At 39.4% G+C, this 16,250-nt stretch overlaps 1 protein-coding gene across 2 annotated transcripts; it reads left to right on the top strand.

Moving 5' to 3' along the window:
• Positions 1 to 7,020: 7,020 nt before the first annotated feature.
• Positions 7,021 to 15,626, top strand: LOC109209556 (cytosolic 5'-nucleotidase 3). 2 transcript variants are annotated; one of them, XM_019372852.1, is made up of 10 exons: positions 7,021 to 7,176; positions 7,298 to 7,436; positions 9,233 to 9,293; positions 9,438 to 9,570; positions 9,826 to 9,949; positions 10,395 to 10,451; positions 10,565 to 10,661; positions 12,622 to 12,829; positions 15,018 to 15,078; positions 15,183 to 15,626. In XM_019372852.1, exons 1-10 carry the CDS (start codon positions 7,088 to 7,090, stop codon positions 15,246 to 15,248), a joined length of 1,035 nt encoding a protein of 344 aa, XP_019228397.1. In that variant the 5' UTR covers positions 7,021 to 7,087; the 3' UTR covers positions 15,249 to 15,626. The 2 variants fall into 2 exon arrangements, with proteins under 2 accessions (XP_019228397.1, XP_019228396.1); XM_019372851.1 differs by having other exon boundaries at positions 7,022 to 7,176; positions 7,283 to 7,436.
• The last annotated feature ends 624 nt before the right edge of the window (positions 15,627 to 16,250 follow it).

Here is a 16,250-nt window from a genome sequence, read left to right as displayed (position 1 = left end):
TGCTACCAGAATTCAACGAATGCCGCCTCGACCAGATACCAAGGGCGCAGAATGCCGAAGCAGATGGTCTCGCCAAGCTAGCGGCCGCCACCAGAAATATCAACAAAGAAAACGTAGTCACCCTGCTCCATTCCTCGATAGACCAGGTCGAGGTACAAGGCGGGTACTAGAAGAAGTACACGAGGGGCACTACGGCGCTCATGCAGGAAACCGTGCCCTCGTCATATGCCTCATTCATGCAGGATACTACTGGCCCACCATAAAAAAAGAAGCCGTAGATTACGTCAAGAAATGTGAGCAGTGTCAAAAATACCCACCTATGATACACCAAGCAAGAGAACTGCTGCACTCCGTCACTTCATCGTGGCCATTCATAAAGTGGGGGATAGATATTGTCGGACCCCTTCCAGCAGGGCGAGGTAAGGTACGCTCCCTTTTGATTTTAACTATCTTTCTAAGTGAGTGGAAGCATGTGCATACACTCAAATACGTGAGCAAGAAGTTATCGCGTTCATACGGAAAAATATAATATGCCGCTTCGGCATTCCCAAAGAAATCAGCTATAACAACGGACCTCAGTTTGTCGGAAAGAAAACAACCGAGTTTTTTGAAAAATGTCGCCCATCTCAAATACTTCCACTTCTGAAAAGAGGCGCCTCCTAAGTCGTACTCTTTTTCCCTCACCCGGGTTTTGTCCCAATCAGGTTTTCTCGGTGAGGTTCTTAATGAGGCGGCAAGGGAGACGTCTCAAGGTCCGAAGTGTTGTTCACCACCCCGCCCGTCGACATGATCTCCAGGCCGAGTAATGAAGGAACTGGATATAGATAGCCAAATCTCCACCGTATGTACAAAGTCAACACGTGTTTCCTGCAAGAATATAATCAAATCTCCAATGTATGAATGAAACTAGCATCCACGATACTCCAACAAATCTCCAATGTATGAATGAAACTAGTATCCACGATACTCCAGCAAACGGAATAGAGGGCCACCCATACGACGGGATACTACTTCGACGCCAGCTCGAAAGTAACATCCCAATGGCTAAGGCCATCGATGAAGAAACGAGTTCGACTTCACTCGAACTATGACAGGATACTACTTCGACGCCAGCTCGAAAGTAACATCCCAATGGCTAAGGCCATCGACGAAGAAACGAGTTCGAATTCACTCGAACTATGACGGGATACTACTTTGACCCAGCTCGAAAGAATCATCCCAATGGCCAAGGCCATCGACAGAGATATGAGTCCGACTTTACTCGAACTGCGACGGGATATTACTTCGGCACCAGCTCGAAAGTAACACCCCAATGGCTAAAGCCATCATCAAAGATACGGATTCGACATCGATCAAACAACGACGGGTAAATATTTCGACGAAAGATCGAAATAACACCCTTAAGGCCAAGGGCCTCCGCCAAAAAGAAGAGTTCAACCTCGATTGAATAACGACGGGTTAATATTTCGAAGAAAGATCAAAACAACACCCTTAAGGCCAAGGGCCTCCGCCAAAAAGAAGAGTTCGACCTCGATCGAATAACGACGGATTAATATTTCGACGAAAGATCGAAATAACACCCTTAAGGCCAAGGGCCTCCGCCAAAAGAAGAGCTCGACCTCGATTGAACAACAACGGTTAAGTATTTCGACGAAAGATCGAAATAACCCCCTTAAGGCCAAGGGCGTCCGCCAAAAAGAAGAGTTCGACCTCGATCGAATAACGACGGGTTAATATTTCGACGAAAGATCGAAATAACACCCTTAAGGCCAAGGGCTCCACCAAAAAGGACGAGTTCGACCTCGATCGAATAACGACGGGTTAATATTTTGATGAAAGATCGAGATAACCTTAAGACCAAGGCCTCCGTCAAAAGAAGAGTTCAACCTCGATCGAACAACGACAGATCAACATTTTGACGAGAATTCGAAAAAATACCCCTAAGACCGAAAGCTATCGCCGAAGATAGCTGGGACTTGCGACGGGATGATACTTCGATATAAGCTCGAAAATAAAATCCCTACGACTAAGGACACTATTAGAAAGAGAATCCGATACCATTCGGACGTGGATAGATTAGCACCTCGATACGAGGTGAAAAACAACGTCCCGTCAGCTAAAGTCGTCATCAAGGCTCTACTCAAACCGAGCGACCTTGAAGTCCCCTAAGAAGCGGGAGGTCAGCATGCAGAAATCTACTTTGCATCAAAATTACGAAGAGCGGAACAGGAAAAGGAGTACAGAAGGCGTGTAACAATGAAAAATCCTCTTCATACAAAGCTACTGCGCAAACAACCACAAATTACCTACAGCTAAAATCAACGGAGTCCAAGAAAAGAACAACAAACAATAATAAAAAAAGGTAGCAATTCTTTCTCACGGCACCATCTCTAGGAGATCCTCCCTCATTACCCGCACCCTCATCAGCTTCCGGCATTGTAGAGTCATATCCACAGTTTACACGAGCCTCTCGTGCCTACTCCCGTGCTCCATCATATGCGGCCTCAGTAACTTTGCCCACCTCCCACAAACTCTTGTAGATGTCACGCTGGGCTTCAGCATGAACCCAAAGCTCGTGCAAATGACGAGGAGCAGCGGCGGAGGAGGATTCGACTTGAGCCAACAGTTGCTCCTTTTCGGCCTCAAGAGCAGCGACCCGGTCCCCTAGGGTCGATGCCTCTCGGTCGATCTTGCCAATGCGCTCCTCAAGCCTCGCTTCCCTCAACGTGGCCATCGCCCTCTCCGATTCCTGCTCGAATTGGAGGACGCGGATGGTGTTCTCTAGTGCCACAGCCCTACGCCAAAGCCCGATGTACCAAGCACTCTCGATATTTTCCAAACCGGCAACTTTTCTCTCCAACTCGGTCAACTTCCCCATCCACTCCGAGCTCATCGCCTCGACCCTGATAAAGTTCTGATCCATCTCTGATTGCATAGACCTCAACTTCTCCTGAAGATGTTCGCACTCTGCAGCAACCCCTTTGCCCAGCTCAAGCTCTTCATCCTTGGCACGAAGTTGCTCCTCGAGTACACTACTCCTGCGGATAGCCTCCATCAGTTGCCGGTCCCTCTTCTCCAGCTCCTCACCGAGGGATCGAGCATCAGGGTTCACCCTCAGCCGCTCGTGCATCTCATGGCACTTATCGCGATAGCGCCGATATTTCCCCAGCATCCTCAGGAAAATCTTGGCCCGAGTATTAGCTCTGCGAGCACTCTCAATCTCCACCAGGTATGTCTGGAAAATGAAAAAACATGCTAAGGCCAGGCCGGCAAGAAAAATGAAAGGAACATAAAAGGAAAGTGAAACGTACCCTCAAGCCCATAGTGGCCACTTCGTGCATCAAATCGATATCGGGAACGTTCTGAAGAGCCTCACTCTCGGCGACGGAGCACAAGAGGTCAAACTGCGGCACCAGGTCCTCCGTATCTCCAAAAGGTTGATATCTGACGGAATCTCTAGAATATGGGACGACCTTCCCACCTGAACCACCAAACGGGTAAGACCCTCCTCAAACATCCTAACATCATCAGGATCAAGATCAGACTCGGATTCGTGGTCGTCGACCACGATACCCTTTCCCCTTTCTGTGGCCGAGGAAGAAGCACGACCAGGTATCGAGGACAAAGGTCCGTCCAAAGTAGTAGCAGCGGCCTCAGAAATCTGACCCCCCGCCACGGCCGGTGGTAGATTGACCACAGCGGCGGGAACTTCCGTCGATGGGTCGGACACGGTAACTGGCACCGCCTCTATAGGCAGAACGACATCGACTCCCGCCTCAAATCCCGTCAAGGGAAGGTCTTCCTCTAAATATACTCACAGCTAAAGGAGCCGTTTCGAACTCCACTCGCCGCCTCTTTGATGGCTCCTCTCTTTCCTCGGCACGGGAAGATTCCCTCACCAGGGAGGTGACAAGGGCTGACCTCTCAGGTCGAGGGGTGACCTCCGCGCGTACGGGCGTAGCCGTAGATTCGACTGAAGCGGCCCTCGATGAAGGCCGGGTAGTAGATGCCAAAGCAGGACGAGCGGACGAGGCAGGTTGACAAAAAGCTAATGAAGGAGCGCTCGCTCTCCGCACTCTTCCCGGCATCGACAAACATCACATAAGAAACCAAGTAAAAAGGGAAAGAGAAGGAATAGCGAACAAAGACAATATTACTCACCAGTAAGGGGCTTGCGTCCATACTTCTCATAGAAAGACGACCATGTACGGACACCCGCCGTATGAGGAAGGATGGCGCCCACCCACTCGCGGATACCATCAACAGGTGCAGGAGGCAGCTTCGCGGCTGTAAAAACACAGTTTAGTATTACAAAAAGGGGGGGCAAACATTATCCCGACAAAAGGCATATAAACTTACGGGCGAAGTTCCATTTCTCAGGGAATCCCGTAGGATCCGCCACAAGGTGTTCGGTCCGCACATAAAAGTAATTCTCGTAGAAGTGACGGTTGGCTCTATCGTCCATCTTCACCACCAGACTCTTCGTCCCTCGGTGACACATATGAATCATCGTGCCACGAATGAGTTGAGGGGCGAAAATATTGAGCATATGCCTCAAAGTGATCTCACGACCAGCAAGCTCCACAAACTTGAGTAGCATGAGGAACTATTTGTACAGGTACGACGAAAGTTGCGCTGGGCATACCTCGTAAAAGCGGCAAAAATCTACCACCAAGAGAGGGAGAGGAAGCGTGTATCCGACAATAAAGGGGTAGGCGTAGAACGCGCAATACCCCGGGCGGTCAAAATGGACTATGTCATCCCCCACCGCCGGTAATATTTCAACGTGGCGAGGAATCCCCCACCTAGCCTTCAATTCTACGATCCCCTCCTCAGTTATGACGGACGGAGCAGGTTCCGGCTCCTCCCCGGTGGGGCTGTGAAAATCGCTCCACGCTTTTCCAGGGCGAGGCAAGATCTCAGCCACCGACGGGACCTCCTCATCTTCTACCACTTCTGCTCCTCCAGTGGCTAGAACATCATTTTCCGGCACCGGAGTGGGGCAGAAAGGTCAGCGTGAGAAGAATTGCCAGCCATTTGAATCAATTTGATAAATCAAAAGGATAAAGAAAAGGAAAGACGAAAATTCCTGGCCAACTAAAGGAAATCAAAAATCCGAAGTATCGGGAGGAAAGAGGATTCGCAAAGTTTTCTTAGGCAAAGGCAAAGAATGGGTCAAATCGAATGGTGCAGTCCTATTTATAAGAGACACAAATTTTCCAAGCACGAAATCCAAGAGTCGCCAATTGAGGTTGATAGGGCATGAAACGGTTCAACTCCCTAGGAACGTATGTCATAATGGCAGGTAACCATAAACAACGCTTCAAGACAAACGATGTTCAGGTTCCAAAACAACCGAAATGGTTCGAGGATATCGAAAAGACGCCGTCGCATTTCCAGAATCTAAAGACCATACCCAAGGGATAGGTGGTCAGATTTCTCTTAGATACATAATAATCATAATCCGCCTACTAGGCCCGACAAAAGACGACCCTGGTAGACAGAGGGACTAATTGTATTGGTCAAAATCTGATCGCTGCAGTCAGCTTGACCAAGACCTCGTCCAAGTGACGGGATAGTGAAAGACGACATGATTTGCTCCAAAACCCTAGACTCATAACGCCCACCATGACAAAGAACGACACTAAGGGAACGACGAAAGTGGACGTTGTGCAAATCTGTATTGACCCATAGCGAGGGTTCCACAACTATATATAGGGACTGAGTCTTTCAATGCAGGGGGCTGGGGGTTCTCTCTTTCTCTCTCTTTTTCTCTCATTTGTAATCTCCATGGTTAAAGGAAGAACGAAGCAATCTCCAAGAGAACATGTAAAATGGTTTCATTCATTGATTAATGAGATTCATTGTGGAGATTTCAATAAGATTGGTTACCTCTATTTCATCTTATGTATCGTTTTTCCCAATTAATTTACTAATCTGGAATTTATTATGTTTAACTAAGATTTACTCCTTCATTCTCTTTGATTGATTTGTTCAAAAAGGTTCCAATATCTTTTGAATCAAACAGTACCGTCTTAGGAATTTTATGATGGAGGTGTCAACTTATGAGCTGTAAATTTTCTGTTTTTTTGGGTTTCTATTGCATAATTCTAGTTGTATTTTCTACAAAAATAGATACCATTTCAGGAGTTTTACAATAGAGTTGTCCAATTCTGATACTTAGTGATCTTTTATTTTGGGTTTGTTTTGTTTTGCATAGTTCTGGTGGTATTTTGCTCTAGGAATTTGATATCGTTTTTGGAGTCCGTAAGCTCGAATTGTTGATTTCTTATGCTTATTGTATGGATGTATGTATGGCCGAGAGTTGAAGGTGGTGAAAATGGTGGTGATGGTGAAGGAAGGGGTAAGATAGGTTGTAGAAGAGGGGTATATTTGAACCATTAGATTAACGTCGGGTACTTTTATACTGAAAATATAACAGAGGGTAACTATGATTCATTTCTAATAATAATGGGCATATTTGACGCTTTTCCCTTGGTCCCCCCCCCCCCCCCTCTTTTGGTGCCATCAATAACAAACAAACAAAAAATTAAACCCAAAATAAACGAAAAAAAGGGGGAAAGATCTAAAGGTGCCCATGCCGTATTCAATTTGTCTTATAAATATCTTTCGTTAATTTATTGTCTCATAAACATTCTCATTGTTATTTTTTATCCTAATTTTACCCCTAACTCTAAAGGTTTTCTATATTGGTTTGAGGAGGTTTTTTAAATTTAAAAGGAAAAAAAGTCTAAATTTTGCCGCCTAATTTTGCCATCCGTTGATAGTTAGGGTCAAATCGAGCCCTTACAACACTCTTATTTACTAACAGCTGAAGCTTTGAGACTAATTAATAATCTCTAATCTTAATGTTTAGCACTAAGAATTGTCTTGCGGCTCATTTTAATCCCAATTTTTTTTTTAATATTTCCTTTTATTTTTCTCCTTCCTCTTGTCCAATCATCCCAAAACAAACTAATTGACAAAAAAGATTAAAAAAGAGTGGCATAAAAGGCATTCTACGAAAAGCTAGTACTACAACTCTAGTATTACAGACCGAACTTCTCAGTCACTCTTTTTTCTCCCTATGGGTTATCGGCTTCATCATTATAATCACATTCTCCCCATTTATTATAACCCTTTTCCTCGCCTCTTCTCTTTTCGCTTCAATTTCAGGTAATTTTTTTTACATTCACATTAATTTTATCACTACAATGTTAAACATACGAAATGCATATAACCAATTTTTTCTTAAAATTGATGACCCATTTTACTTAAACAGAGTGTGGTGTTGCAGCCAGAGTGGTAAAAATCAGGCACAAATGGAGCAAGTAGTTGTTAATGGCTCAGAGTCACATTTAGTTGTAGTGGATAATCCTAATTTGTTGCAAAAGAAAATTTCTGCAATTCGCCTTGCCGGTCCTGCAAAGCTCCAGGTTTGTTTCGTTTTTTTTTTTAATTTTGTTGGGTGATGAATTTTGATTGAGAACAATGCAATGATTCAGCTTCAGTCCGAAACGTCATTCATTACATGTGTTTGTTCACATTACTTATTTAGTTGGATTTTTATTTTTTTGAGTATATGTATTCATTAAGTATTACACTTTCAAGTCTGTAAAAGAAAATTGTATTTAGAAATAAATTAACTTTAAAATTATCATTTTACACTTAATGAGATAATTTATAATCACATAAATATCTATGCCTTGTTTTATACCAGAAGCTTCAAAAGTCTTAATTTCTTAAACTTCGTGTTACAGAGGTAGTATCATTTCTTTGGGTATAATTGCACTTTTGGGTCCTTTAGTTATGGGTAAATTCTGATTTTGGTCCTTGTTATATTTCACTTTTCATATTTAACATTGAATTAGTTAAGGTGTGTGTTTTCGCTCCTTTTACATAGTAAATATGTTATATTTAGACCAATATTACCTTCTAATATAGAGTAACAATATAAATTTTACATAATGCATGGTTAAATTAAATAGTTTAACAGTCAGTCATTTGTCGAATTTGTGAAGATTCACTAGCAGAAGGATTAATACTGCACATTTCGATTAATTGAAGGTTAAATGTGTCTAACCAGATAAAACAATGACCAAAATCAGAATTTGTCGATCGTTCAGGGAGTAAAAGTACAAATACAACGATGTCTGAATTTAAGACATTGCTGTATTGCTTGTTAATCTGATCAATGTACTTTTTTATAACTTGTATGATAAAATGTTTCCCCTTGAAGAAAGTTGTTATCTATGGAGCATTGGTGTTAGTCTTGGGTTTATGTTTAGAACTTCCTCAATAACTTATTATTTTCACAGTTAAAGCTTTATTCTTTATCTTGCGTGTGAGGATGACATTCTCCTGCTTCTTGGCTGTGATGTTGAATTTGTGATAAGGTGAAATTTTAAGTGGTTGGTTGAGCCTTTACCGACATATACCAATCTCTAGGCCCTTATATAAACTACAATGAAAGTGCGCATCTGAAGTATTGGTTGCTTGCAAGCAGGATATACTTTTAGAAGTGAACTATAATAGGCTGGATTTGTATAAATCATGGCATGCTTCCTGAAAAGTTCTGTTATTGAGGATCAACTATAACCAGCTTTCCCAAAGTTTCTATCTGATTTTTAACTTCTTTTAAGTGGTCAAAATTATTTAAGATTTGGTTAATTAAGGGCTACATGTGCTGAGCTCATTGCCTCTGGTACTTCCTGGGCGTGCTTGCTTAATTGCATCTGGAAAGCGGAGGTCAGATCTTATATCAAAGTAAGCACTTCTATGGTCTTGAGTTTGAACTGATACTGTTTGTCGACTTGATCTTGGTAATGGTCTGTCTAGATCCAAGTAGGAGCGGATAGTTATATAGGTAACTTTAATAGAATGGAGATGAGAAACACGAGGACGAGTTAGGGTGCAGGACATACAATTATTAGTCCTGGTTATTCCAGCCTAGTGCTATATCAATCTTTTCTTGTGCGCTGTTTTAAAATCAAATTATGGATGTTGAATCTTATGCAGAATCTACTTGTCAGTTCCATATGGTATGGCAGGACGCTGTAACAGTCGGCTCCGTGTTTTGTATGACCTAAGTCCAGAACCATGAGCATTTGTTAATAGAAATTACTTCTCTTAGATACAGTCTCAAACATGTGTGTGCACACATACCCATGCATATTTCACCTTGTTCTAATTGCTTTTTCCTTTTATGTACTAAACTATTTCAACATCCTAGGTAATTGCAGATTTCGATGCCACATTGACAAAATACTGGATCGATGGTTGTCGAGGCCAAAGTATGTTATCCACTTCATACAACATTGTCCTATTATGATAGCTTGGCTGGAACAGACTGCATATTCAATATCATACACTTCGATATATGCTCCTTAGGGCTTAGGTCACAAGTGAATGACTTCTCAAGAAAACAAATTTTGTAGGCAGTCATAATCTTTTACAGCAGGAGGATCCTGAGTACAACGTCAAGAGGCAGAAGTTATATGATTACTATCATCCCTTAGAATTTGATCCGGCTATTCCCCTTGATGAGAAAGCCAAGCTCATGGTAGAGTGGTATGTGTTATGATTTTGTACTGCTATAATCGGGTTCAGACTCATCTGATATATAGCATTTCCTTGAGTTTATGACAAGTGAAATGTGAAATACGTAAATTTGAAGTTTCATGGATAATATTTATATTCTTGTAGATTGTACGAGTACCATGGCCTATGTGTTAATGCAATTCAAATTGGTGAATGTGAATTGGTGAATTTCAAAGGATTGTAGTACCATGGCCTATGTGTTAATGTCCAATTTATTTTCTGCAGGTGGGAAAAAACACATGCTCTTCTCATTGAAGGAGGCCTTACATACAATGCAATTCAAAATTCCGTGGCTAAAGCCACAATTGCATTCCGAGATGGTGTAACTGAACTTTTTGAACTTTTAGAGGTACAGTATTGCCACCATCAGCTGTTGTTTTCTGAGACTTCTTGAGATGATGTTTGATGAATGTCAATGCAACATGTATGATCCATTGGGATTTTCTCGTGTGATTTGAAATTTCTGTTAGAAAGAAAGCTGATGGTTTAGTTCAACGAAGAGCTAAAGTATAGATATAGGACCTATCTAAGATGTTAAGAACCTTATAGGAAATGCTTAGATTATTTCTCTTTACTTTCTGCTTTTGTTTTTTGTTTTTCGACCTTTGAAAGTCCTAGAATATCAGGCTTAACCACAGTTCAAATATTGTTTTAGAGAAAAAAAAAGTTGAATGCTGATGCCAAAGTTATTAGTCAATTTATCCAAGAATAGCTCTTCTCAGAAGAGTTTCCTTTTGACCTTCTACTCTTTCCTATGATTGCTTCATAATGAGTCGGATCTGTTTGATATGCAGGAAAAAGGTGTCCCTGTTCTTATATTCTCTGCAGGTTTAGCTGACATAATAGAGGAGGTTAGTTCTTCAGGCTTGTCAGTGGTCTTGATGCATAACAGGTGGATGCGATTGTGTCACATTTGTCCAATTTGGCTTTAGATACAATGTCCCTCATCTTCTTGATTTGGCAGGTGCTGAAGCAGAAAGTTCATAGATCTTTCAAGAACGTTAGAATTGTCTCCAACAGGATGGTGTTTGACGAAAATGGTCGCCTACAGTCATTTAAAGGTATTACGTATCGCCTTTAGAGGTGTTCTTTTCGCTTACTTTAAAAAGTGCTTTAAGCAGTTTCCACTGATGGTTTGATTCATAATAAATCTGCATGCGCTACCAAATTTTAGCTATTCCTCAAAGTTTGGGAATTGCCTTTCAGGTTGTAAGTTTAAGCTTCAATGGAGGCATAAGCTGCTCTACTTATGCCTCCTTGGAGGAACAAGTAGATAAAGAGTTTTATTTTCTTATATTCTGACAATATAAAGAATATAAAGAATTTAAGCTATCAGGTTATTTAATTACCAACCACAGGCGATTTTCTGTAGTGTGGTTAGTAGCTTAAAAAAGAGGGTAGTTAGTTGTTACTGGATCAATTAGTCATTTTTTAACATTGTTGGTGTATATAAGACCTTATCAAAAAAATAAATATAAAATTGGTCTATATAAGTTAAATTCACTATTTAAAAGTAACACGCTTGTAGTAATATAGAATGAAAAATACCTTTGTCATTTATGTTTAGTAAAATATCTTGAAACATCTGAGTTTACTTGTAAAAAATAGCTCCTTTTAATCTTTAAGAGACATTGAAGTATAAAAATTTGTAGTTCAAAATATTACTTATACTGTTTTGACTCAAAACAAATGCCATGGTTATCAAAAAAAATGCGGGTCAAACAGTCTAATTTTTGGATTTTGGGATACATGGATATCTTTTAAAAATAGAACTTTCTAAATAAAGTACTACCGACCGACCTTCTTGAAGATTTAAAATATTTAAAGAAATATTTTAACTCTTCGTCAAGAAAAGTGCAGTAATTGTGTCATAAAATTGGGATAAGGGTAGTATAGTACTCTCTTTAAGAAAAAAAAATTATTTGTTGCGTCCTCACATTTTTAATATATTAATTTAATAAGATTAAAATATTAAATAGCTAAATTATTACAAAATCTATACTGACAATTATTTGATAGTTCCATCTGACTAAACCATGGTAGATAGAGTTGTTCTACACTCGTGCTGGTAGGAAGTAGCAGGTAACCTAGTGGATTAGTGGAGGTGTGCACGAGTTAGCCTAGATACCAGACTTTTTACAACAACAACTAACCCAGTGAAATCCCACAAGTGGGGTCTGGGGAGGGTAGATACCAGAGCTTTTAAGAAATGAAAAAGGGAAGATAGTCCCTATTCTTATTCTGGATTACTTCAACACTATCTTTAGTTTATTTTGTACGTACAACTATTAAAACATAATTTTGCCGACAAATAAACTTAAACCATTTATTATATTTTTTTCCAATCAAATAGATAAAGGAGATATTAGCTGTAATTAAGAATTTGCTATTGTTACACTTGGTAGGGGTAAGTGTATATTTAGAGAGTCACTAGTTTGAGAGAGCTCCTAATTTGCCTAAAAACACATTACTTACTAATATCACAATGAAATATGTCCAAATACAACGGACTATCACTATACAAAGGATTCAAATCAGCGACCCCAAGTAGATTGGTACATAAAGGCCTAGTTGATTGACTGATTTGATTGGTTGGAACAAATAAGGACGAGTTCTTTTATGATGTTTTTGAATTTGAATTTTTTCCCAATAAATACGAGTTTGTCCTCCATAATTTTGGACATTTATAAGGGTTATGTAAGTATGGAAATCTGAATCATGAAAACACATGAACACTAAAAGACTACATAATTAAGGCTCTTCTATGTAGTATAGATTAGTTTAGGAGTGGAGTTCAAGCGCTGTAATGAACTAATGAAGTGATTAATATCTGATCACTGCTGAACATCTTGATCCTAGTGTAGTTACTGCTAGATACACTAAGCTTTTACACATATTTGGTTTATACTGGAACAGGGAGGCATATCAAGCAAAGTAAATTGCACGAATATTTCTTGTATTGTTGGTCATTTTATCCTTTTTTCCCCTTCTTTAATTAAGAACACTAACTGATTCCTGCAGGTAAGACAATCCATGTACTCAACAAGAATGAGCATGCACTTGACATGGCCGCACCACTTCACGATCACTGCGGTGACCTGAATGGACTAGGTGATGAGAAATCTTCATTAAAGAAGAGAACCAATGTGCTACTTCTTGGTGACCACATTGGAGATTTGGGAATGTCTGATGGCTTGGACTATGAATCAAGAATATCTGTGGGTTTTCTGTAAGTATCTCACTCATCATGTCTGCTTATTCATCAAATTCGAACAAAACTAACAGAGATATCAGAGAACAGGCAACATTATACTGCTCATAGAATGAGTACATTTTTTTTCCTTTAAAGAATTAATACAGTTGCCAATACCTCAAACCACTTAAATAAGCTAGAGAGAGAAGTAGAAAGTTTGAGAATGTGTGTGAGCAATCACCTCATGACCTCAAGTTGGTGACGATATCCAAGCTTATTGATTGTAATTATAATTGTTGTAACACCATATTAGAGAAATTAGGTGCTCACATCCCAAAATCGAAGTAGGAATGGTGTTCCACTATCAATTAAATTTGCAGTCTTTTTCAGTCATAAGGCTTTGACCTTTCCTTGATAAGCTTCCATTTTAGATATCTTCAAATTTGTCAAGTCATTAACAATAAGATGAAATGAGTTGGTGATGACATACAAAGGTTTATTCCAACTACAAACAGTTAGCCCGACTTTCTAAATGGATAAAAGCTGAAGTAGAAGAATTGACGACCGGAAGAAATACATTAGTGAGCATCAGTTCTCTCTGGCACACTTTTTTATTCTCTGAAATCTTGAAGAGTTCTAGTTAGATGGTTGACAACTCCTTGTTGTATGACTTATTTTTCAATGGTAAAGGAAGGACTTACTCCGTTGAAGTGCTCCCTCCCTAACTAGTTTGGGGTAGGAGAGAGTGAGGGTATACTGCGAAGCTTTCCCCTTGCATTTTACTAAGAGGTAGATTTTATCCTTCTCCACTTAAATACCAGACCTGATTCATGACAGGATTCAAACTTGTAACTTGCGTCTGCCATGCATCCGTGCTGTACTACCTTTGCCATTTAACTAAAGTTCTGGGGACAATTTGCCACAGATTTTTTCAGTCAGACTTATAAGATTACCATAGATACGAGGATATGTGTAATAGTAGGAGTGAAGGTGGGTACCAAGTAGCCGTAGGTAGGGTGGGGATAGCAAGAGTTGATTGGAGTGACTGATTTGCCTAATCTATTCTGAACTGATAAAATACCCCTTCATAAGAAAAGCAAAAATATCATATTGCTTATTGATGTTTTTGTAATTCAGTGTACAGTAGATTATTCTTCTTCAAAACCCCTACCTATTAGCCAAGGGTGGCACTTATTCAATTTTGCTCTCTGGGTAACTTAAACCCCCCAACCTGATGGTTGGACTTGGAGGTGGAGGATCTTTACCCCTAGGCTATCCCTCCCTTGATTTCAATGGTAGTAGTTCTATTATGGATAAGATTCCAAAGTGATGTATTTAGCATCTGAAGGTGGTTGATTGCAAAATATGACTTCTTAACTGAGCCAAGATATTGTCCTTTTGCATGCATATCCATTTTGAAATCATCTTGATGTAGAATAAAATATATGTTTACAGGTGAATTGGGTTGTTTTATCCTTACTTGTAATCTTTTCATAGGTCAATAAGCTCCCAATTTATACTTTTCACTATTTTGGAAACAGGAGAAAATTGTTGATTTGTGGATTTTATAGAGTTCGTGATTATTAGGAGATTGTCCACTGATTGCCTGCTGAAGTTCGAATAGATATACTTTCCCAGAGTCTTTGACCTAATAGTTTGCCAAGATATTTTCTTATGACACGAACTTCTTCCAGAGTTTTGTATTACAATTTTTTGTAATGTTGTTTCTTCTTTGTCACTCCAAAAAAGAAAAAAAAAGAGTATAAAGAGTAATTCATTAGGGGCTTTTGGTTTGACTATGCTTTTCAACTTCATTTAGGGCATGTGATAGAAAGTGCACTGAACTGACCTCCGTATCATTAAGAAATTGTAGACATGTTTCAGCTATACTTAATATTGGGTTAACAATACAGATCCTCAAAATGTTATTTTTCTTGATAAATGCTTCCAGTTTCCATCTTCTATGTCAAATGCAAATGGTGAAAATCCCTTCTCTGTGCATAGAGGCTAGAGCTAATAAAAATGGTGCGGAAGTCAAAGCATAATGAAGTTTGCTCCTCTCATGTTCTCAAAGCATGAGAACAAGACCAGACTTACAGCTGTATGACATTTTAGTCATGTTGATTTTACTGTCTAATTGTCCTTCTCTTATCTTAGACCAAGTAGCGTATGCTGGCAAACTTTAATGTGCTATAGTTGCTAAACTTACAAGAGATTGTTGCAGGAATGACAAAGTGGAAAACTCTCTAGAAAGCTACCGAAAAGCTTTTGACATTCTCTATCTGGTAAGAAATGCTTTAATGAACTTTTTGTTTGATCGTTCTCCTATTATAAAATTGCTTGTCATTTCCCTAGTCTAGTGTCCTCACACCTCTTTCTTAAATTGTAGAATGATGCATCGATGCACGGAGTAGTCAAGCTTGCGTGTCATCTCTGTTCAACGGAAAGCAATTGAGTTGCACACATTGCTCCTCGCAAGACTCAATTTCCCTGTCTTGGATTGGCATAAAGCACGAATGACTGCTACATTTATCGTGTCAAGAAAATTTCCATTAAAGAGAATAGGAAGGGAAATTCATAGCAACATTCCTAATATCAACAGCTTCTCAACATCTGTTGTCACATGAAGGTTTTAATGGTTTCTCATCTTTTACCTTATTATATTTTTACACCTTAGGGATTTATTGTTGGACTAACAAGCTACAATTTTGTATTTTTTAGACCTTGCACTCTTTTTACATATGTTGGTTCCAAATGGAACGGAAGGTTATATTTTTTGTAACTGAACTGATAAATATTTCACTGTCTTGAGTTTATGTATTCACGTTCGCAATCTTTTTTGTATCTTTCGCATTTTTTAATAGGGAAAACTACCCTATATACCTACCTAATCAAAAGAAATTACCCCTAATTACCCATTTTAAAAGTAATTACACAAATACCTATTCTATTACAACTAATTACCCACCCAACCCAATAAATAATTAGCTTTCCTTTTTTATCTCCTCATCAATTCTCGCTGCTGCAGCAAACACTTTTAAGAAGTTTCAAAATTAATTTTTCTCTTTTACTCCATGAAAAATCACAATGCTCAATCGGAAGTTCGATCGCAAAAGATATAGCATTTGTATGTTGTTAGTATTGTACCTTTTTCTTGCTATCATTACCCTTTTCTTTATCCATAATTTATTTTATCTCCTAAAAGTAAAACAAAAAATAATATGTACTGTCTAACTAAAATTTGAATTTTCATGTGTGTTGAAGTGTTTGCTGTTGGAATTTATTGGATGTTGTTCTTTGATTATGATATTAATGCTAATTTTCAAAGATTTTATTGTGAGAAAATTAAATCCATCATTGAAGGATCTTGAAACTTGAAACTCATAACTTGGTTTGTTTGAGTTTTTAATTGTTTTGATCCTATCCTGTATGGGTTTGTTTGGAAAGTTGATTGGAG

The sequence above is a fragment of the Nicotiana attenuata genome, unplaced genomic scaffold (genome assembly GCF_001879085.1).
Source record: "Nicotiana attenuata strain UT unplaced genomic scaffold, NIATTr2, whole genome shotgun sequence".
Classification (NCBI taxonomy): Eukaryota; Viridiplantae; Streptophyta; class Magnoliopsida; order Solanales; family Solanaceae; genus Nicotiana; species Nicotiana attenuata.
This window is presented reverse-complemented; position numbering and strand designations above follow the sequence as displayed.

Coding starts and splice junctions, on each gene's coding strand:
- LOC109209556 (XM_019372851.1), top strand. CDS start 7,088: ATGGGTTATCGGCTTCATCATTATAATCACATTCTCCCCATTTATTAT. Junction 9,571..9,825: donor GCCAAGCTCATGGTAGAGTG/GTATGTGTTATG, acceptor TATTTTCTGCAG/GTGGGAAAAAACACATGCTC. Junction 12,830..15,017: donor AGAATATCTGTGGGTTTTCT/GTAAGTATCTCA, acceptor AGATTGTTGCAG/GAATGACAAAGTGGAAAACT.